A 22,546-nucleotide genomic window follows, 5' to 3' on the forward strand; every position below is an offset into this window, starting at 1 on the left:
CGCAGAACAGTAGATAACTTTCCAGCCAGTTTGCCCTCTACATTAACGGTGGGCATAATTGTAGATGAAAGTTTTAAGGCACTGATGTTATTTGATCTTGATACAGCTCTCTTGATACCTCTAATTTCCAAGATTGTTTTTATTTGCGTATGCTCCTCAAATCGCGATTAGTCGTACTTGGAAACAAATTCCTTGCTGAACGAAGAAAATTTGTTTACCTCATCTACAAATTTTCTGACCGATTCCGCAGTTTGCTGTACACCGTCATCATGATGGTTTGCTTGAAATTTCGTCATCTTACATCTTCCAGTTCTGTAGCACTGTTTGAAGTTATATATCCATCAACCTGCTTTCCTTGAAATCGCGGTAATTAATGCATCGCGCAACTTGATGTGCATATTGTGATACGTCACTAACATGCACATCGAGCATCCTTGAAACGCTCAAACACGAGTTTTTGTAACAAGTGCCCCGTGACCTCCATTGAGTTCCCCTCCCACGCCCCCCCCCCCCCCCCCCCGATAGCTGAGTGGTCAGCGTGACGGATTGCCGTCCTACGGGCCCGGGTTCGATTCCCGGATGGGTCAGGGATTTTCTCCACTCAGGGACTGGGAGTTGTGTTGTCTTCATCATCACTTCATCCCCGTCCGGCATGAAGGTCACCCAATGTGGCGTCGAATCTAGTAAGGCCTGCACCAAGGCGGCTTGCTCCGCAAGGGGCCACCCGGCCACTGACGCCAAACCTCATTTCCATTTTTTACCCCCTTCAGTATCCATAGTTTTTCTTATGCTCTAAACGGCCAGACTGCGGACCTATTCGAAATCAGTTTATAGTTGTTTTTTTTTATTATGCTGTCGACGATCTTCCATCTACGTAATTATGCTCAGTACCCGCTCCGTGGGCAACAGTTATCATTTACTGCGTTTCCCTGGAGACGGGTTATGTGGCTCCCTGGAAGGTGAACTACATGGCCCGACTCTTGCTTCACTATCACTTTCACTTGTGAAGCACCTATCGTCATGATTGTACTCCTCATGTGTGTTGTCCGCAAGGTCGAGCATGTACAACCCCACACGTTCCACAGACTCATCTTGCAAATACGCTACTATTTCAGCTGCCATTTCCATGTCACTGTGTGAAATTCACTGGGTTCCTTTCCGACGAAATGCCAACTGCGGAAACTGTTGTGGTAGATATAATGCAGAGTTTCCTTTGTTTATCTTCGCCATTGTTCTGCTGTGTATGAACACCACTAGCACTATAGTACTGTCGCGAGTCACTCGCCGCCTAGGCAGCTCAACTACGCCCCATACCCTCATGCTGTGCTCACCATTCGATACGTGCTGTCCCGCTCCCTCTTGTCATTAGCAGCCAATATTGTGGTTGCGTGGTAGACAACATGTGGGGAGTCGAACGCCGTAAACACTATTGGCCATTTGCGACCTCGCACTCAAGGGGTTCCTTGTCACACTTCAAACAAAAAACCTCTCGGTGATACACGACGCCTCTCTTGTGGCACCTGTCAGTGTACACTACTGGCCATTAAAATTGCTACACCAAGAAGAAATGCAGATGATACACGTGTATTCATTGGACAAATATATTCTATTAGAACTGACATGTGATTACATTTCACGCAATTTGGGTGCATACATCCTGACAAATCAGTATCCAGAACAACCAACTCTGGCCGTAATAACTGCCTTGACACACCTGGGCATTGAGTCAAACGTAGCAAGGATCGCGTGTACAGGTACAGCTGCCCAAGCACCTTCAGCACGATACCACAGTTCATCAAGAGTAGTGACTGGCGTATTGTGACGAGCCACTTGCTCGGCCACCATTGACCAGACGTTTTTAATTCGTGAGAGATCTGGAGGATGTGCTGGCCAGGGCAGCAGTCGAACATTTTCTGTATCCAGAAAGGCCCGTACAGGACCTGCAACAGGCGGTCGTGCATTACCCTGCCGAGATGTAGGGTTTCGCAGGGATCGAAAGAAGGGTAGAGCCACGGGTCGTAACACATCTGAAATGTAACGTCCACTGTTCAAACAGCTGTCAATGCGAACAACAGGTGACCGAGACGTTTAACCGATGCCACCCCATACCATCACGCCGGGTGATACGCCAGTATGGCGGTGACGAATACACGCTTCCAATGTGCGTTCACTGCGATGTCTCCAAACACGGATGCGACCATCATGATGCTGTAAACAGAACCTGGATTTATCCGAAAAAATGACGTTTCGTCATTCGTGCCATTCGTCGTTGAGTACACCATAGCAGGCGCTCCTGTCTGTGATGCAGCGTCAAGGGTAACCGCAGCCATGGTCTCTGAGCTGATATTCCATGCTGTTACAAACGTCGTCTAACTGTTCGTGCAGATGGTTGTTGTCTTGCAAAAGTGCCCATCTGTTGACTCAGGGATCGAGACGTGGCTGCACGATCCGTTACAGCCATGCAGATAAGGTGCCTGTCATCTCAACTGCTAGTGATACGAGGCCGTTGGGATCCAGCACGGCCTTCCGATTTACCCTCCTGAACCCACCGATTCCATATTGTGCTAACAATCATTGGATCTCGACCCAGGCGAGCAGCAATGACGCGATACGATAAACCGCAAACGCTATACGCTACAATCCGAACTTTATCAAAGTCGAAAACGTGATGGTGCGCATTTCTCCTCTTTACACGAGGCATCACAACAACACCGGTCAACTGCTGTTTGTGTAAGAGAAATCGGTTGCAAGCTCTCCTCACATCAGCACGTTGTAGGTGTCGCCACCGGCACCAACCTTGTGTGAATGCTCTGGAAAGCTAATCATTTGCATATCACAGCATCGTCTTCCTGTCGGCTATATTTCGCGTCTGTCGCACGTCATCTTCGTGGTGTAACAATTTTAACGGCCAGTACTGTATAATCTTGAAGATCTCCCAAACGTTCTCGTGTTTACTCTAAGATTCCGTGGTGAAACGTGTCCTTCTTCGTTTGAACTTTCCTACTTCTTCTGTTAATCCAGCCTGGCAAGGTTCCTAGACTGACGCATGATACTCGAGGACCGCTCTCACAAGTCTTTCATACGCCACTTCTTTCGTGGATGAGTCACATTTTCTTGATATCCTTCTAATGAATCTTAGCCTGACATTGGGTTTTCCTATAGTTAGTTTTATGCGGTCATTGCACTTGACGCCGTTCTGGATGGTTATTTCTACAAGCTTACTGTCACTGTTTCGAATTGTTTGTCACCAATATCGCAATCGTACAGTCCAGTACGTTGTATTTATTTCCACTACCGCTCAAAAGTTTTCAGTCAACTGTCACAACTACAGATTTGTGGTTAAAAGAGGAAATTTGTTTTGAATATTCTTCATACTCCCATTTGAAAATAGAACAAGTGTAAACATGTAAAAACTAAGTGCGTCTCTTGTGTATCTGACTGGCTGCTCGCACAGAGGGGCGTTGAAGGGTATCCACAACAACAGTGACGTGCCATTAGCTAAGACGTTTCTATTCGAATGGGCCTCATTTCTTCAGCTCTCTATGAAGCAATTACTTTCCATTAGTTTACAGTACATTGCGTTCATCTAACAGTGTGTTTGAATGCACTGATAAGGTTCATACCGTCTTAGGTAAAACTGGGAGGGAAGCACGCGAATGGCTTCGCAAAATGTGCTGTAATTGTAGCCCTGCATCTGGAGGCAGTTCTAACGAGATAATAGCTACAAATTTTGGCGTAGCCCGATTTCCAGTGGTGTACACTCTGCAGTGGTTCAAGCAAACTGCAGCCATTGCAATTGCTTCGCGATCGGGAAGACCCCGAGTGACATCGTACAGGGAAGATCAGCTCATAAGTGTACAGAGTAAACGTCAATGGACTCCTACTGCGCCTAAAACTTGTGAGGGAGTAAAGTACGTATGCGTACAGTTCGAACTTCCGTCTAAACAGTGTAACGCCGTCTTCGTGAACAAGGTTCAAAGGGATGCATAGCAGCCAAACGACCTTTATTAAGGAAACAAAACAAGGCAAAATTATTGCAATGAGTACGGCAACACAATGATTGGAGCGTGCAGCATTGGTTCAAGGTGTTATTCACGGACGAATCTAAGTGAGAATTATTTTGCAGCCATCGTCGAACGACTGTACTCCGGCGTTGTCGAGAACTCGTGACGAGCAGAGTGTGACACCAAAGGTGAGTCATGCTGGAGTGTTGGCCGTGGTGTGGGCGTGTTTTGCAGGTGATTAGGTCGGTGATCTAGTGAGAATTAAGGAAACACTAGCGAAGGAAGGATAGCACATGATTCTGATCAACAATGCAGTTCTGAGAGTTACTGGTCGCGGGTTTCTTCTCCAACATGACAATGACCCCAAACATGCTTCAAAATTGTGCAGAGGGTATGTCAATAAAAAAGGGATATTTGGGAAATATGGCTTGACCAAGTAAGTCGCCTGACTTAAACCCCACTGAAGTCTTATGAAATGAACTTCACGGAGAGGTCAGAAACTAATGTCATTTAATTTTGAAGATCTGTACAATTATTTACAGGCGTTTAGGAGAGAAATATCTTCAAAAAGAGTACAAAATCTTATCTCCAGAATGCCAACAGTTTGTGCAGCTGTTCTGAGGGAAAGGATAGAGAATCTCAAAAAGCTTTAAATCCAAACCATGTTGTATTGTTTTTAACGACACAACGAGAATATATGTATTTCGTTGGAACAGAAGTATGGGACTGTGAGTTCGCCTTGAAGCAAAACCCCTTTGTTATTTACTTATTAACTCCCAAACTATTTTTAGCGACGATATCGCCATCATCAGTGGGTTCTTTGATTCTAAAACATGCAAAAATAGTATACTTATAAACCTTGTGGCTCTAAATACTGTTTCAGTGAATAATATTTCCTTTGTGCGATATGTTGATATATTGGAATAAAGTATGCAGTTTTTATTATGAGCGGTCGAAAACTTTTTACCGACAGTTTAGTTTCAGAATAAATTCCAGTTCATGCACCAATAGTCAATGCTATGCAGGTTCTGGATTCCTGCTTTGCTATAGACAACAGCACCATCTGCAGACAGCTTCAAAGAGGTTCCTATGTAGTCCTCTAAAACATTTATACACATTGAAAGGAGTAATGGCTCTATAACACTAGGTACTCCAGAAATTACTTTTCCATTTAGGTCTATTTTGTCGTCTTAAGAACCATATGCTGAGTACAGCTTGCAAGTCCTGAATCAGGTCACAAAACTGGTTCTATACCCGGTAAGCTCGTTTTGTTGTTCACGAGAAGACATTGCGGACATATATAGAGTGCCCTGTAGAAGTCAGTGAAATGGCATCAACCTAGACACTCTGGATTTCATGACGGAACAGAGTGGGCTGTGTCTCGCAAGATGTCCACTTACGGAATATACGTTCATTTTTAAATAGCAGAGTTTTGTTCTCCATAAACGTCAAAATGTGCAAGGATGAAATGTGATTTACAATGTTGCAATAGACTGACGTCAGCAATATAGGACTATAAATTTCTCGTGATCGTTTATGCCAAAGTGGAGCGTGGGTAACTTTAGATGATTTTTGCTTACAAGCAAGCCTTTGATTGGTTACCAGAGGTATTCTTGAAAGATATTATGCCAGACGGAATGAACATGCGCCAACGGTAAGCTCACACATCGTTAAGAATGGTGCGTACCATTCCAGTTTTTGTACTCGTGTACAACTTTTTAAACTAGTCTCTCTTACACAGCAAATTTTGCAGATATGATTCGCTTCGAGTGGGTAGTTACTCATCTTACGACAGATGGACATTTCATGAATCATACTTATAGTATGAGGCTAGTGGTATTCGGAGACATCAATCACAGGAAAAACATTTTCAGCCTCTACTTTTGCACGACATGCTGGGTATCACAGTGTACCAGACAGAACCGATGGACGAGCTTTCAACCTGAGTAACATTCAGTTTAAGAGAACTAAAGGCAGAACTAAGTTTCAACTTCTGCGGCGTTTTAGCTGTTGTAATCTCTGGCAAGTGAAGTGACATTCCACGTTCGAGATCATTGAATTCTTCTGACAGTACGGTTCTGCTGTCCTTGCTTCTCTACTGATAACACAATACTCCCACCTCATTTAACACTGGATCGTCCGTCTCTCTTGATATCTAGTGGTCAATTTCGCATTACAGAGGGGTGTCGCGATAGTTCAGGTAGTGTCTGACGCAGGAACTAGCATTGTACTTGGTGCTTCTTCGATCGTGTGCTCTCAAAATTCTAACAGTATATCTCTATATGATTCAAAATACCTCTCTTGCACCATCTGGGACTGAACTTGGATGAGCAAGTTTGTAATAGATCAATAGTGTTTTTTTACAGCTACTGATGTGCTACACCTTACATTTCACGTACCATCAACGCCAAGTAGGGCAGAGCAGACATGACAACCCCGGCGACAGCCCATTCGACACTGGTTGCGATCTGACGCAGACACGTGGGGTGCAGCTCGATGCTCTGCAGGTTGGTCATGCTCATGTTGGCAGTGGTGCTGAACTGCATCAGCAAGGTCACCACCACGACGGGTGCGCCCTCGACGTGTGCTGTGCAGAAAGAGGATTTTTGTACATTCAGTTCTGAGAAAGAGACTGTAAAAGGTCCATGAATAAGGCATTTATTGCTAGCGCACTCGAGCAGATGTAACTTCGATGGAATGCTCACGCTCTGCCTGCGATATGTAAGCTACAATACAATCGCAGACCAGAGAGCAGTGTCGGCAACAGTACGAGAAGTAGCTCGCAGTCGGGAGAGCGATGGCGCCGCCTGGGCGATGTAAAACCAAGAATTACTATTCATAGCCGTGAGCATATGTAATTTGTAACAATTGATTTTGTACTATTGTCATATCAAGTCCCATTTAAAAGATTTTAAAAAATCTTTTAATAATAATCTTTCTTATAAAAATAAATTTTGACCATCTTTCATCTCAATTTAAAGATTTTACTAATTTCTCTTGTCCATGGTCATCCCGACTATCGTAAATGAAAATCGGTTGTTTCTTTTTATACATGACAAATCTAGCGGTCAGCATTGCACTGGGCTGTGCCAGTAAAATTTCTTATACGAGCAGGTATATACGCGTTATTCGACGACTTCATTGAGGAAAGGATTTTCAATTTCTTCAGAATGATCTTCCAGGTCCATGACGCAGCACTGCTGATGTCCAAAATTTGCCAGTTTAAATTCACAGTCAGTTAATTATTGAAAGGTTACATGTGAGCCACAATTTTTATTGAGAAGTTAGTCACATTTTATTATTCTGAGGTTACAGAAGTAAACTGTTGGGAGGTTACAAGACATACATTCTGTTATGGTGTAGAGTCAGGCTCTGGCATGCCAGTCGAGAACGATACACCAGAGATGGCTGTGAGAACACGCAGGCAACACCATGCTGACCGACCCGTGTCCAGCATGACAACGTGACAGCAGCGGTCTCTATGTGAAGAGGACATAAGTGCCGCACCCGACTGGTGACGGCCATTTCAGTAACGGCTTAGAGATTAGCAACTGGAATAGAAGTGTTAACGCTCATTACTTGTTCACTCTATGTAGCAAAGACTTGGAACTGTTAGTGCTGAAGAAGACTGTTTATTTTGTATGTCGCTCTTTGCATGTGACTCATCTGTTTGATTGTCAGAGTCAAGTATTGTCCTTTACTTTTTGTAATAAAACTCATTAATGCGATTTGTCTGAATGTTTATCTAACGAACTGAGGACGCAGGTTTCCTAGACACCCCATATTTGACGACGAGCATAGAGAGATAATACATTCAAATGCAGCAATAGAGCGAGCTATCACATTAACGTTTAGATCCTTCCCTGGAAAAGCGATTTATCTGGAACACCACAATCTCACTCTAGTAAAGTAGGAGACATGTCATTTACACCATTGTGAGAACTTTGGAGACTTTGTTTGTGCAATTACGTTTTTAGCTTTTTGTGTTGCTCTATTTCTAATGTAGATGTGTAAATCTGCCCTGGAATAAACATACACAAGTGTGAAGAAATAGCTGAAAATTGCACTCAAGCTGTAATTCATGATGTATGTAAGTCTTCTTGACCCTTTATTTCACTTTTCTACAGTTTATGATGTATGTTCATAATTTAATGATAACAACTGAAATATGATCATTACAGATTTGTTAAACAAATTTCATATCTAAGATTCCATAGTTCGTTAAATGGCTGCATTCCTTTGTTGATGTAATACATCACATCTTAATTCACTTTGCTTGAAATTCTCCATTTTTTTTTACATTTATATTATATTGTGTCTGTGGCATTGGCAGTCATAGTGTCATACTTTGCAGGAGACTGTTTCCTACAAAACTTAAAATTAAAGCAGGTGCTCCCTTTCACTTCTTCTCCATTTTTACTTCAACCAATACCTCTCTGTTCTTACTTCAACCAATAAACTAAGTTATTTAATTCTATCAAGAGCTCCAAACTCTGAGCTAAAAAGACATAATTACCTTAAAATAAATATTGTGTTCATTGAACTACGCAATTAATTTATTAGTATAAAACCTATAAATTTATTATATTTGTATTTCAACACATAATGAAGTTTAAAAAATTGTAATAACAGTGACTGGAAGAAACTATCTTTAAATGTATTTCTGACAAGTGTTATTACAATGTGAATAAATAAACCTATGATCGAATGATGTAGGAATAACATATAATCTGCATAGATTCTAAAGCATTTTCAATATTAAAAATAGGTACAAAGGAACGAATTGTAACATTTAGTTCTTGTAATTTTATTGTGTTGTTCTCCCATATTTGATAACAATTTTTTGTTTCAGCTCACTTAGTGAGAATGAGCCTCTATAAATCTAATGGCGTAGTGTGATGTAATACACAATGGATATTTTGCATCTTTTAAACATAAATTACCTTTATACTTTCATTAATTAAAGTGTATTCTAAAATAAAGTGTTGAGAAGTTAGCTGAGAAAATTTATTACTTTCGAGTATGTGTCTAATTGATTGTCATAGCAAGTTGGATGTGGTAGTCGTTATTTTCAAGCAGATGCATATTACGTGAAAGGTTAATGCTATATGTGAGCATTTATTCTTGGTGATAAGCAAACCAGTGCTTAACTCGTAAAGTAGAATAACTGTTGTTCATCGCATCAAATAGAATTTCTTACTGTTTCTTAAACAACCATTTTATGTATAGTTATAATAAGCGTCCTCAGCAGCTTACAACAGAAGTAACTTAAAATTATTCGTTTTTGTACAATTTCTCAGCAAGGATTTTTGGGTTGAACCCATGGTTCTGGGTTTCACTTTAATTATAAGCTGAGGATGGTCTCTACTTTTAATACTGGTTAGATTTTGCAGCTACATATTGTGCTCACGTCAAACAGTTACTTTCACAAATGCCATGTTCCCCTGATAATGGACTAGAAATTTATAGGGCTGATTATGGTAAATTATGTTTTTAATTCAAATAAATCGTATTAATGAGTTTTATTACAAAAAGATTTCGTTTCATGTACAAGAATATCTGTGTGTACAACAGCAGGCAACAAGCAGAAATTGTAAAGCACGAAGACTAACATCTAGCACCACAAAATGGCCTTTTTCCATAACTGGTATGTTTTTACTTTTATTTTTTTGCCGTATGGTTGTTCTCAACAAAGTGGCTGAATACTGACGTAGCACTTAATTGCACTTGCAATTTAGATCAAATCTCAGCAGCTTGTCTTTATTTCACTGTTGATCATATTGTCGGCATTTCTGCCGTCCTAGTCGTGCTGATTAAATGTATGGATTATCTGTAGAAATGTACACTGCATTTATCAGTATATTTGAGTATTTATTGTGTCCTTTTAAGGCAGTATATCGTTTTCTCACTTGTTGTATTGTATCCTGCCTCCTCCATCCCCTAAAGATCTGCTATCCCATTCATGATCAAGCCAGTTACTCACAATGAATTATTCCTCTAAATAGGAAACTAAGTGAATTACTCTTTGCTGAGAGCAGAATAGGTTTCTCCACTACGCTATTATGCCAAGCAGGATGAAAGACAGGAGAAACCTTCCACCTTACCAAATTTGTGCAGGGGTTGGCATACTAAACCTTCGATTATGTAACAGTGTACATTAATCATGACCACACGTTACTGTACTTGGCCATTTATAATTGAATTCTGTCAGTGTCTAACGTCTGGCATTAGTTGTTGTCACAGTCTAAGAGCAACAAAAAAGCGAACATTGTCTAAAAACAAAGGAATCTGTTCATTTCTCTTTCCGTTTTACCAACCTCCAATCTGTCATTATCACTCCATCACAGGTTCTACACAAGATGGTTGTATGTTGTCTTTTCTCCACGTCTACTCAGCTCATTGTTGACCCAGCTGGTTACCACGGCAGTCCTGTCTGAATGTTAGACTACTAACTGTAATCTCTTAAGATTTTCATCCAATTTTTAGATAAGATAGAGGCTAAATCAGCAGAGACTCATGGACGCGGCTCACCAGTGAACAGGCAGAAGATGAGGACACAGGCCAGAGCGGCCAAGAGTGCACTGGCTGCACTGGGCCAACGGCGACCGAACCTCGCTCCAAAGTAGTTCACCACGTAGAAGGCAGCGAAAACGGCCGCCCCTTGAGCCACTATCCCCAGGAAAGGGTTCGCGCTCAGTTGGCTCACCGCTATCACTGGTGAGAACATAGTCAGCAGGTACACCGACCTAGTAACAACAAGAAATGCGCACATTATATCCACTTACAACTATCAACATGCACAGACCCCTTTAAATGGACTTATGACACATTATTTAATGTAAAGTCTGGTTAAAAATTGTCATTAAGCTATATTTGTATAAAAATTGAACTTAAATATACGATTTTACCACCATCATACAAATAAAATTGGGAAGCTTCTACACTGATTTTAGATGCAGGTCGAGGTATAATATGACAGACAGATAGCCAGAATGAGATTTTTACTCTGCAGCGGAATGTGCGCTGATATGAAACTTCCTAGCCAGACCAAGACTCGAACTCGGGACCTTTGCCTTGGCGGGCAAGTGCTCTACCACCTGGGCTACCCAAGCACGACTTACGCCCCGTTCCCACAGCTTTACTTCTGCCAGTTCCTAGTCTCCTATCTTCCAAACTTTACAGAAGCTCTCCTGCTCAGTTGGTAGAGCACTTGCCTGTGAAAAGCAAAGGTCCCGAGTTCGATTCTTGGTCCGGCACACAGTTTTAATCTGCCAGGAAGTTTCAGACAGATCGCCAGTCTGAAACTTTTTTCTGAACAAGCCCTCTTAATTTGATGTTCTTCGTAGCTACAGTAATGTGGATGATCAGTTCTATTAATTTAAAGCTGCTCCATTTCCTTCTATTTATATATACATTAGTTAAGTTTGTGACCGAATTCAGCCTTCGCATCCAGACTATTTTCAAGTGGATCTGAAAGTCGCGTTGCTGTAAAACAGCTTCAAGCATGCAGCATGAAGTATTCTCCGAACATAGAGAAGCTAATACTCATCGCTTCTGGCAGTGTGACGTCGGAAGATGGAATCTCTAGCTTGACACTGCCCTATTGGAAGAAATCGCATACTGCACGACTGTGATTAGGTTGTCCATGGTCAGGAATAGTTGTGTGTAGCTGATAAATGATCGGTTCATCAGCCTTGCAGGTGATAACGTGATGGGAACCTATCGTGTCTCAAATGAGCCCCTTCTTTATCTTCTTCAGAGCAAGTTATATCACCTAGTAGTCCTCCAGTATGATTACATACACAAATCTCTTTAGTGTCCCTGATGACAAAAGAGATGGGACATGCATGCTGTTGTATCTCAGATGGACTCGGACAGGAATTAATAACGTCGGGTTGAGTGAAAGACCATCATGTTGGTTAATGTAATACATCGCGCATACCGAGCCAGCAGTAGAGGGACACGTGCCCAGATGCTAAGTCCTATCCATGTACTGGCTGCTTTAGCTAAAAGTCCCTGTTTACCACTGATAGGCTGTGTTGATGCTATTTTTTGATGCCATTTTCATTTACTGGTCATTGCTCACAGACCGCTTTTTGGTCATTTTTGTTACCATGAGTAATTTCTTTCTAGTTGTCCTAGTACCATTGACCATTTAGTGTAGTTGATTTTATTAAACAAATAATTAGGTTGACATCTTGGATATTCGAGAATTCAGCCGAATATTCGCGTCGCTCTCGCACGATATTTCAACAGCGTGCCTCGCTGTCTTCTTCGGGTGCTATCTGAGACTGGTCTTTGGGTCGATCGAATGCAGTATTTATGCCTGGAAGGAGCTGGGCGTTCCGTCTTCGGTCCGCGCCGAGTCGAGTGTTCCCTCTGTGGTCCGCGACCGCCAGACTCGCCTTCAATGGACCCCTGCAGTCGCCGGTGTTCCGACCGCCGTCCGCGCCCGTCCAGGCCGTCTTCTGAAGACGAATTCATGAGCTGGGGTGTGTCAGATCTGGTCTCTAATGTCCGACACCTTGTCTCACGGCTGTTCTCCCGGTCTCCGCTTCTATTTCTTGTAGAATCTCAGAGTGTCCTGCATTGAGTTTTCACAAGCTCAATTGCTGTATTCCAGGCAATGCTGATTTTGTATCCTGAGTCACGGTTGATTTGATTGTCTGTGGCCTTAATTTCAATGGCTTCTTTAATGACACTGTCCCCAAGTCTTGAGGTCTGTGTCACAATCTTGGTGTCATTGCAATCCACTGAGTGACCAAGTTCCAGACAATGCTCTGCTATGGTTGACTTAGTTGTCTGTCTGAGTCTGGTGTGTCTTTGCTGCTCTTTTCACCTGATGGCCACAGTTCTGGTGGTCTGGCCAGTGTATGACATCCCACACTGGCATGGTATGTTGTAAATACCTGGCTTGCGTAGCCCCAGGTCATTTTTTACATTCCCCAGCATAGCCCCAATTTTGGTGGGTGGGCAAAATATGTTCTTGATGTCATATTTCTGGAGAATCCTGCTGATTTTGGCAGAGATAGGTCTGGCGTGTGGCAGGTATGCCATCTTCATTGCCTCTTCTGGTTCTTCTTCTTGATCCTTTGGCTGATTGGCAGGTTGAACTGCCTTCTGGATATCTCTAGAGGAGTACCCATTCCTGCTGAACACTGATCATAAGTGTTCTATTTCTGTGGTCAAATTATCAGGATCTGACAGAGTTTGTGCTCTGTGGACCAATGTTTTGAGCACTCCATTCTTCTGTGCCAGATGGTGGCAACTGCTGCCTTGTAGGTATAAATCAGTGTGCATAGATTTGCGGTACACACTGTGTCCAAATGTGCCATCTGCCTTTCTCTTCACTAGAACATTTAAGAATGGAAGTAGTCCACCCTTCTCCATTTTCGTTGTGAGCTGACTATTAGGATGGCAAGAGTTCAGATGTAGCAGGAATTAATCTAACTTCTCTTTACCATGGGGACAGATGACAAAAGTATCATCATAAAAAAGCACTAGGGTTATATGTGGCTGAAGAGAGTGCCTCCTCTTCAAACCTTTACATAAATAGGTTGGCCACCACTGATGATAGCGAGCTGCACAATGCCACCCCTTCTGTTTGTTCGTAAACTGGACCCCCATATAGGAAGTATGTCAAGGTCAGCACATGACTGTATAAGTGAAGGAGAGCCCCACCTAACTTCTCTCCAATAAGCTCAAATGACTCCTTCAGTGGTACCCATGTGAAGAGAGACACCACATCGAACCTAACCATGATGTCTGTGTCTGTGATGTCTTGCTGGCTCAGCCACTGCTGGAAATCCTCTGAGTTCCGGACATGATGTGCACATTTACCGACATGTGGTGTCAACATCTTCATCAGGTATTTCGCAGTAGGGTAGGTTGCTGCGCCAATATTGCTGACAATAGGTCGCAGAGGAACCCCATCTTTGTGAACCTTGGGGAGTATATAGAGTCAAGGTGGTGCTGGCGCTTTGGGGTGCAGCTTCTTGGTGACTTGTTCAGGCAGGCCCATCTCCTTCAACAGAGCCCTGGTCTTTTTGTCCACTTTCTCTGTAGGGTCGCTTGCTATTGACCTGTATGCAGGATCCTCCAGAAGGTGTTGCACCTTTGTGCCACATTTTGTTTTCTTTAGGATGACTGTAGAGTTCCCCTTGTCTGCGGGCATCACCACAATGCTGTCATCCTCCCGGAGTCGCCTCAGGCCACCCTTTCATCACCTGAAATGTTGGATTTGGATGGCTTGGTCTTGGTGAGCGCCCTGCAGGTCTCTTTCGGATCTCTTCAACCACACTAGAAGGTAGCATGTTGGCCATTTGCTCAACTGCACTGACGAAGGCTGCGACAGGCACGTTTCTAGGTATCATTGGGAAATTGAGGCTCTTACTTCGTACTTTTAAGGTGGTCTCATCAAGCTGCTTGTCACTAAGATTGACCACTGTGCATGTGTCCCCACTCTGTTGCACCTCTGTTGCACCTTGTTGTTGAGGCGCTCTAACTTCGCTAGTTGGCATGGTATTGACTTCTTTCTTGTGGATTCTGCTAGAGACCAGAAGGAAACGTCAACCTGGTGCCAGTCTTGAGCGGTCAAGGAAGCTGCTATAGTTAGGTGAAGATACAGCAAATTCCTGGACTTCACATCCAGTCGGTGGCGCAAGTCGCGCACTATCTCTCTAACCAGAGGAAGACTAGCTCGGTGTTTGATCCTGTGTGCTGCTCTGGAGTTAACGTGATGCTTGATCCTGGCAAACCCTGGAGCTACTTGCCGCTCTCGGCATCTCAGCAGGAAACTGAGAGAACTCAACACCCTCCCTTTCCTTTGTCGAAGCTTATCTAGCTTCTTGATGTTGCAGTACATCTCCTCTCCACAGACTATTCTGATGTAATTCTTCATGCTTTCCCGGCGGTCTGTTGACATCTTGGACACTCGGAGATCCAGCCGGATACTCGCGTCGTTGTCGCACGATATTTCAACAGCAACCAGAAAGGGCCAAAATAGCCGCGTCTGGTGGGCGCGGACCGCAGACAGAACATATGACACACTGAGGACCGATTATGGAGCGCCCAGCACGAAACGGAAGTGGAAATCATAGTATAAGTCATGAGAGAGAGTACCCAACATCTCAGATCGGGTCTGCCACACCACAGATGACGTCCACAACCGTTGGGGATGGCCAAAACGGGCGCGGACGGCAGTCGGAACATCAGCGACTGGAGAGGTCCATTGAAGCCGAGTCTGGCGGGCGCAGACCTCAGAGGGAACACTCGACTCGGCGCGGACCGAAGACGGAACGCCCAGCTCCTCCCAGGCATAAATACTTGATTCGATCGACCCAAAGACCAGTCTCAGGTAGCACCTGAAGAAGAGAAATACCGTGCGAAACCGACGCAAGTATCCGGCTGGATTCCCGAATATCTAAGATGTCAAAAGATCGCTGGGAAAGCATGAAGATTAAAAATTATTAAGTTGTTTGTAGTTGTTTTTATTTGGAAGAAGGCAGGCGAGTTATAGTCATTAGTACCTGACCTAACTGGCACACTGTCACAACCAAAGGCAGAAAAAATAATCATAAACTTTCCGTAATTCGGTAGCGTCATTTACATCACTGTAAGTGTGCAACCCCCCCTCCCCCCCCCCCCCCATGAACAACGGACCTTGCCGTTGGTGGGGAGGCTTGCGTGCCTCAGCGATACAGATGGCCGTACCGTAGGTGCAACCACAATGGAGGGGTATCTGTTGAGAGGCCAGACAAACATGTGGTTCCTGAAGAGGGGCAGCAGCCTTTTCAGTAGGTTGCAGGGGCAACAGTCTGGGTGATTGACTGATCTGGCCTTGCAACGTTAACCAAAACGGCCTTGCTGTGCTGGTACTGTGAACGGCTGAAAGCAAGGGGAAACTACAGCCGTAATTTTTCCCGAGGACATGCAGCTTTACTGTATGATTAAATGATGATGGCGTCCTCTTGGGTAAAATATTCCGGAGGTAAAATAGTCCCCCACTCGGATCTCCGGGCGGGGACTACTCAGGAGGACGTCGTTATCAGGAGAAAGAAAACTGGCGTTCTCCGGATCGGAGCGTGGAATGTCAGATCCCTTAATCGGGCAGGTAGGTTAGAAAATTTAAAAAGGGAAATGGATAGGTTAAAGTTAGATATAGTGGGAATTAGTGAAGTTCGGTGGCAGCAGGAACAAGACCTCTGGTCAGGTGACTACAGGGTTATAAACACAAAATCAAATGGGGGTAATGCAGGAGTAGGTTTAATAGTGAATAGGAAAATAGGAATGCGGGTAAGCTACTACAAACAGCAAAGTGAACGCATTATTGTGGCCAAGATAGATACGAAGCCCACACCTACTACAATAGTGCAAGTTTATATGCCAACTAGATCTGCAGATGACGAAGAAATTGAAGAAATGTATGATGAAATAAAAGAAATTATTCAGATAGTGAAGGGAGACGAAAATTTAATAGTCATGGGTGACTGGAATTCGAGTGTAGGAAAAGGGAGAGAAGGAAACGTAGTAGGTCACTATGGATTGGGTCTAAGAAATGAAAGAGGAAGCCACCTGGTAGAATTTCGCACAGAGCACAACTTAATCATAGCTAACACTTGGTTCAAGAATCATAAAAGAAGGTTATATACATGGAAGAATCCTGGAGATACTAAAAGGTATCAGATAGATTATATAATGGTAAGACAGAGATTTAGGAATCAGGTTTTAAATTGTAGGACATTCCCAGGGGCAGATGTGGACTCTGACCACAATCTATTGGTTATGACCTGTAGGTTAAAACTGAAGAAACTGCAAAAAGGTGGGAATTTAAGGACATGGGATCTGGATAAGTTGAAAGAACCAGAGGTTGTACAGAGTTTCAAGAAGAGCATAAGGGAACAATTGACAGGAATGGAGGAAAGAAACACAGTAGAAGAAGAATGGGTAGCTCTGAGGGATGAAGTAGTGAAGGCAGCAGAGGATAAAGTAGATAAAAAGACGAGGGCTGCTAGAAATCCTTGCGTAACAGAAGAAATATTGAATTTAATTGATGAAAGGAGAAAACATAAAAATGCAGTAAATGAAGCAGGCAAAAAGGAATACAAACGTCTCAAAAATGAGATCGACAGGAAGTGCAAAATGGCTAAGCAGGGATGGCTAGAGGACAAATGGAAGGATGTAAAAGCTTATCTCACTAGGGGTAAGATAGATACTGCCTACAGGAAAATTAAAGAGACCTTTGGAGGGAATAGAAATACGTGTATGAATAACAAGAGCTCAGATGGAAACCCAGTTCTAAGCAAAGAAGGGAAGGCAGAAAGGTGGAAGGAGTATATAGAAGGTTTATACAAGGGCGATGTACTTGAGGACAATATTATGGAAATGAAAGAGGATGTAGATGAAGACGAAATGGGAGATACGATACTGCGTGAAGAGTTTGACAGAGCACAGAAAGACCTGAGTCGAAATAAGGCCCCCGGAGTAGACAACATTCCATTAGAACTACTGACGGCCTTGGGAGAGCCAGTTATGACAAAACTCTACCAGCTAGTGAGCAAGATGTATGAGACAGGCGAACTATCCTCAGACTTCAAGAAGGATATAATTATTCCAATCCCAAAGGAAGCAGGTGCTGACAGATGTGAAAATTACCGAACTATTAGTTTAATAAGTCACAGCTGCAAAATACTAACGCGAAATCTTTACAGACGAATGGAAAAACTGGTAGATGCGGACCTCGGGGAGGATCAGTTTGGATTCCGTAGAAATGTTGGAACACGTGAGGCAATACTGACCTTACGACTTATCTTAGAAGAAAGATTAAGAAAAGGCAAACCTACGTTTCTAGCATTTGTAGACTTAGAGAAAGCTTTTGACAATGTTGACTGGAATACTCTCTATAAAATTCTGAAGGTGGCAGGGGTAAAATACAGGGAGCGAAAGGCTATTTACAATTTGTACAGAAACCAGATGGCAGTTATAAGAGTCGAGAGGCATAAAAGGGGAGCAGTGGTTGGGAAGGGAGTGAGACAGGGTTGTAGCCTTTCCCCGATGTTATTCAACCAGTATATTGAGCAAGCAGTAAAGGAAACAAAAGATAAATTTGGAGTAGGTATTAAAATTCATGGAGAAGAAGTAAAAACTTTGAGGTTCGCCGATGACATTGTAATTCTGTCAGAGACGGCAAAGGACTTGGAAGAGCAGTTGAACGGAATGGACAGTGTCTTGAAAGGAGGATATAAGATGAACATCAACAAAAGCAAAACGAGGATAATGGAATGCAGTCAAATTAAATCGGGTGATGCTGAGGGAATTAGATTAGGAAATGAGACACTTAAAGTAGTAATGGAATTTTGCTATTTAGGAAGTAAAATAACTGATGATGGTCGAAGTAGAGAGGATATAAAATGTAGACTGGCAATGGCAAGGAAAGCGTTTCTCAAGAAGAGAAATTTGTTAACATCGAGTATAGATTTAAGTGTCAGGTAGTCGTTTCTGAAAGTATTAGTTTGGGGTGTAGCCATGTATGGAAGTGAAACATGGACGATAACTAGTTTGGGCAAGAAGACAATAGAAGCTTTCGAAATATGGTGCTACAGAAGAATGCTGAAGATAAGGTGGATAGATCACGTAACTAATGATGAGGTATTGAATAGGATTGGGGAGAAGAGAAGTTTGTGGCACGACTTGACTAGAAGAAGGGATCGGTTGGTAGGACATGTTTTGAGGCATCAAGGGATCACAAATTTAGCATTGGAGGGCAGTGTGGAGTGTAAAAATCGTAGAGGGAGACCAAGAGATGAATACACTAAGCAGATTCAGAAGGATGTAGGTTGCAGTATGTACTGGGAGATGAAGAAGCTTGCACATGATAGAGTAGCATGGAGAGCTGCATCAAACCAGTCTCAGGACTGAAGACAACAACAACAACAAGTGTGGAACGTTGTTCAATTCTACTACGACAGCAGTTACATATTAAAATCACAGACGTACATCGTACAAACTCACACTCCATGGGCTTGGCGAATTATTACCAAAGGTTTGCACCTACATTTTCGGAAATAGCACAAATATTCATTAAGAAAGGAGTGAATTTTAAGTGGTCACTGGAGTGGGTAGTTGCTGTTGTTTTTGCTAACTGAACATAGCGATTAGATTGATAAATTATTGAAGCTGTCTGGCAGCTGTTTCACAGTCAACTAGAACACGTGGCCTCACCTCATTCATTGCTGCTGTCTTGACTGTGGACGGCAAGGGACTCACATTTCGTATATCGGGGTGTTCTGATGTCTAAAAAGAGCATTTATAGGAGGCAGGAGGGGAATTCAGAAGACGGGAAGTGATGCAGATCAGGTAAAAATATAAATACATTGTTCCAAAAACACAAAGAAATCGTAGTTAGCCCGTTAGAATAAAAAAAAAGGTTACTCCAATCGTAATTAAGTCAAACCTGGCATAAAAATGTCTTGCTGGTAGGTCAAGAAGAAAAACAAGTTATTAAACGTAAACGATTGTTTGAGTAAGTCCTCCTGCTGTTTAGAGTGAGAGGGACAGAGAGAGAGAGAGAGAGTGCATTGAGAGTTATGTTAAAAATATAAGTGGCCAAGAGAACTGAGTTGGCTGAGGGCCAGCCAGATAGGGGCTGCACAAATTATTTATAGCGGAGGCATGCTTAATGTTTCTTGCCTACCACGTGGGATGCTAACAGTAGTATCTCTACGCAATCACAACCGAAATACTTCTAACTGTATTACTGATCGAAGTTGCACCAACACGAAGTGTGCATTCTATAGCTGCTACCAAGCACAAGAGGCATGTGTACAGACATGAAAACGGCGGGAACTGCGCTAGTGAGAAAAACGACATGCTGCAACCTTTTGCGTAGCTAAGTAACTTCGTAGCGTTCTTTCATTAGTTTCATAAACACAACAGACACACTTAACAGAGAGTATAGTCATCAATAATATATTCTTATTCGCTATTTACAACAGTCTGCGGACGCTGGGGTAATATTACGATTACGTGTATGTAGAAATAACGTGGTTTCGAGGCGATCGTGTGAGCGTATTGACATATCGCTGGCTTAGTTGTGGAGTATCTTTGCGGGCAGCCGCGTCTGTAGTGAGTCGAGCACGGGACACGAAACTGTTATGTTGTGTAGTGTGTAGCCGTGCATGTAGAAGCATTGGCAGTACTCAGGTTGAAGTGTTGCTACAAGTGCTATTATAGTAAAGTGATGACATATGGAAATGGTTCAGAGGAAAGTGCGTCAAGAAGTAATTGAAAATGAGCAGTGGCGTTAATAACGTATTTGTGTATCCTCCCGTTGCGTGCCACGTAGCATCGATCATCCATGCCGTGTTCGGTTTCCAAGAATGAACAAATGTGAATCAATAACACTATTTACCGCTAAAGAGTGCAGTCAAGTGCCAGTGATTTGTAGCGAGCGTGAGAAGGTGCGTTCGATCATCGCGTTCCGCATCATCAACAATCAGCCGCGCCGTGACGGTTACGCGCACGCTCGTTCCAGTGAGAACTGTGAACTGTAAATTAAACTTTACGAACAGTGTTGTAGCATTACTAGTGACAAGGAGGCCTATGACCTGATATCTGTATTTGTGACGAGCGTAAGAACTTTAGTTCGATCGTTCGGCTTCCGCATCGCGTCGGTTACTCGTACGTTCGTCTGAGTTATATTTTGGACTGTTAATCATCAAGATTGTTAATTGGGATAAACATTTACTATTTAGAGTGTAAATAGTGCAACCTGTGGTTTCCATATAGTCTCAGAATATAGATGTCCATACCAGACATAGGGCAGTGTTGTGTTCAAACGTTGAGTGGCACCCCTAAACCCGCTTGCATTTTTTCTATAGATAATTTCAGGCAAGCCAACAGCCAGCTGTGGAGCAGAACAGTACGACCGCCGTGGGATTACCAGGTACGTGGTTTGGACAGGGCGCGCGGCACGAAACAAGAAGTCAGTATAAGGTATCCATCCATTCGTACTCCCGTGCATGTTACAAATGGTAAGCCGTGTTAGGAGAGCGTTTTCATCCGGATAGGAAGTTCTCTGAAGGTTCTTCGATAAAAAGCAGAAGAGGTGAAAATCTGAGGCTGCGAGATCAGGCAAATAATGTGTGTGTGGAATGATTTCTCAACCCACCTCCTGTATATTTTTTCTTGTCTGTCTAGCAGAACGAGGGCAGGCGTCATCTTGGAGTAACATAACTCCACGCAGTCTTCCTGGTCGTTGTTTTTGGACTTCGCCTGCTGGACATCTCAGTTCTTAACAGCAAATGTCAGCAGTGATGGTTACGCGTCGGGGAAGCAATTCGCAGTACACCACACCGTCGCTGTTCCTCCGGATGCATAACGTTATCTTTGGTGAATACGCGTACGTCTTTGTATCGGGCGTTACTGCTTTCTTTGGCCTCGGCCATCCCTTTATTTTCCTTCTGTTAGCGTAAAGACACCATTTCTCGTCATCAGTAGCGATGCAAGGTAGGAATGGTCGGTGTCGTTCACGTCTCAGCTAATGACGAGGAAGCAGAGATACACATTAGGCCACCAGCTGATTTCTATTATTTTGGCTTAGAGCGTGAGATATCCAGCCACCCGATTTTTGAACCTCACGAGTTGCATACAAACGTCCGATGATGGCGAAATGATCGCAGCTCATCGCATTTGCCAGTCCTCGAATACACTGACGTTGGTCATTGTGAATTAATGCGTTTAAACGAACTTCATGAAATCTCGAGAATCATAATGTCAAAAAGATCCTCTTTAAAACGACAAAACCATTTCATTTCCGTGCTCTGTCCATGGGCACTATCCCCATACACAATGGAAATGTTTCTGGCTGCCTCCGCTGCTGTCACTGCTATATCAAACTCAAACAGTGTAAGGTGCCAGGACATGTTAGCCTACCAACAGTAGTATTAATAATAAAGGGACTGGCCAGGGCATCAGATCATGACTCTATTTAATTATGATAAATATGAGGCACTCTCAAACAGTATTCCCTGCATGTCTGCATGATTGAGTCACTACCTTAAAGAGTTGGTGAAAAGCGTCAGAAGATGAGAACTGTGCAATCTTAAGTCTGCAGATGGCCGTAGATCGCCGGGCCGCCGTGGGCGGCAGGTAGCGGTCACCGGAAACGCGGGACAATGAGGCGCTTTTAGGGATAGGCCGGCATCCGGAGCCACCTGTGCTGGGCAACACGTGGCGAAGACGGGAATTTCGTTTGCCTAGGGGCGTTATGACCTACTCGATCATTGGGTAGATCTCAGAAATGCCGTTGGAGGGATTTCGGCGACGATAGAGCCCAGACGGGAAGGAAAGAAGGTTTGCAGTCTTCTATGTCAGCGATGGACAGATAAGCTTACAACAGAAGACTATGTAGGAAATGTTCCAATTTTTCCGTTTGGCACTCCGTTTTCTAGCGTCCACAGCACCATCCACTATCTCCGAAAGAGAAATGACACTGTGTAAACTCAAATAGGAACAGTGAAGTACGAACAAAAAACTCCAGTCGA

General features: G+C 43.3%; 1 protein-coding gene across 1 annotated transcript in view; it reads right to left on the reverse strand.

The window, feature by feature from the left end:
- Nucleotides 1-22,546, reverse strand: part of LOC126355871 (carcinine transporter-like) — a 141,683-nt gene that overhangs the window by 2,024 nt on the left and 117,113 nt on the right. Inside the window, exons 7-8 of the mRNA XM_050006371.1 lie at nt 10,536-10,750; nt 6,404-6,591 (exon numbers count right to left, since the gene is read on the reverse strand). Coding sequence (XP_049862328.1) covers nt 6,404-6,591; nt 10,536-10,750 — 403 coding nt within the window. The remainder of the gene's footprint in view (nt 1-6,403; nt 6,592-10,535; nt 10,751-22,546) is intronic.

The sequence above is a fragment of the Schistocerca gregaria genome, chromosome 3, assembly GCF_023897955.1.
Source record: "Schistocerca gregaria isolate iqSchGreg1 chromosome 3, iqSchGreg1.2, whole genome shotgun sequence".
NCBI lineage: Eukaryota > Metazoa > Arthropoda > Insecta > Orthoptera > Acrididae > Schistocerca > Schistocerca gregaria.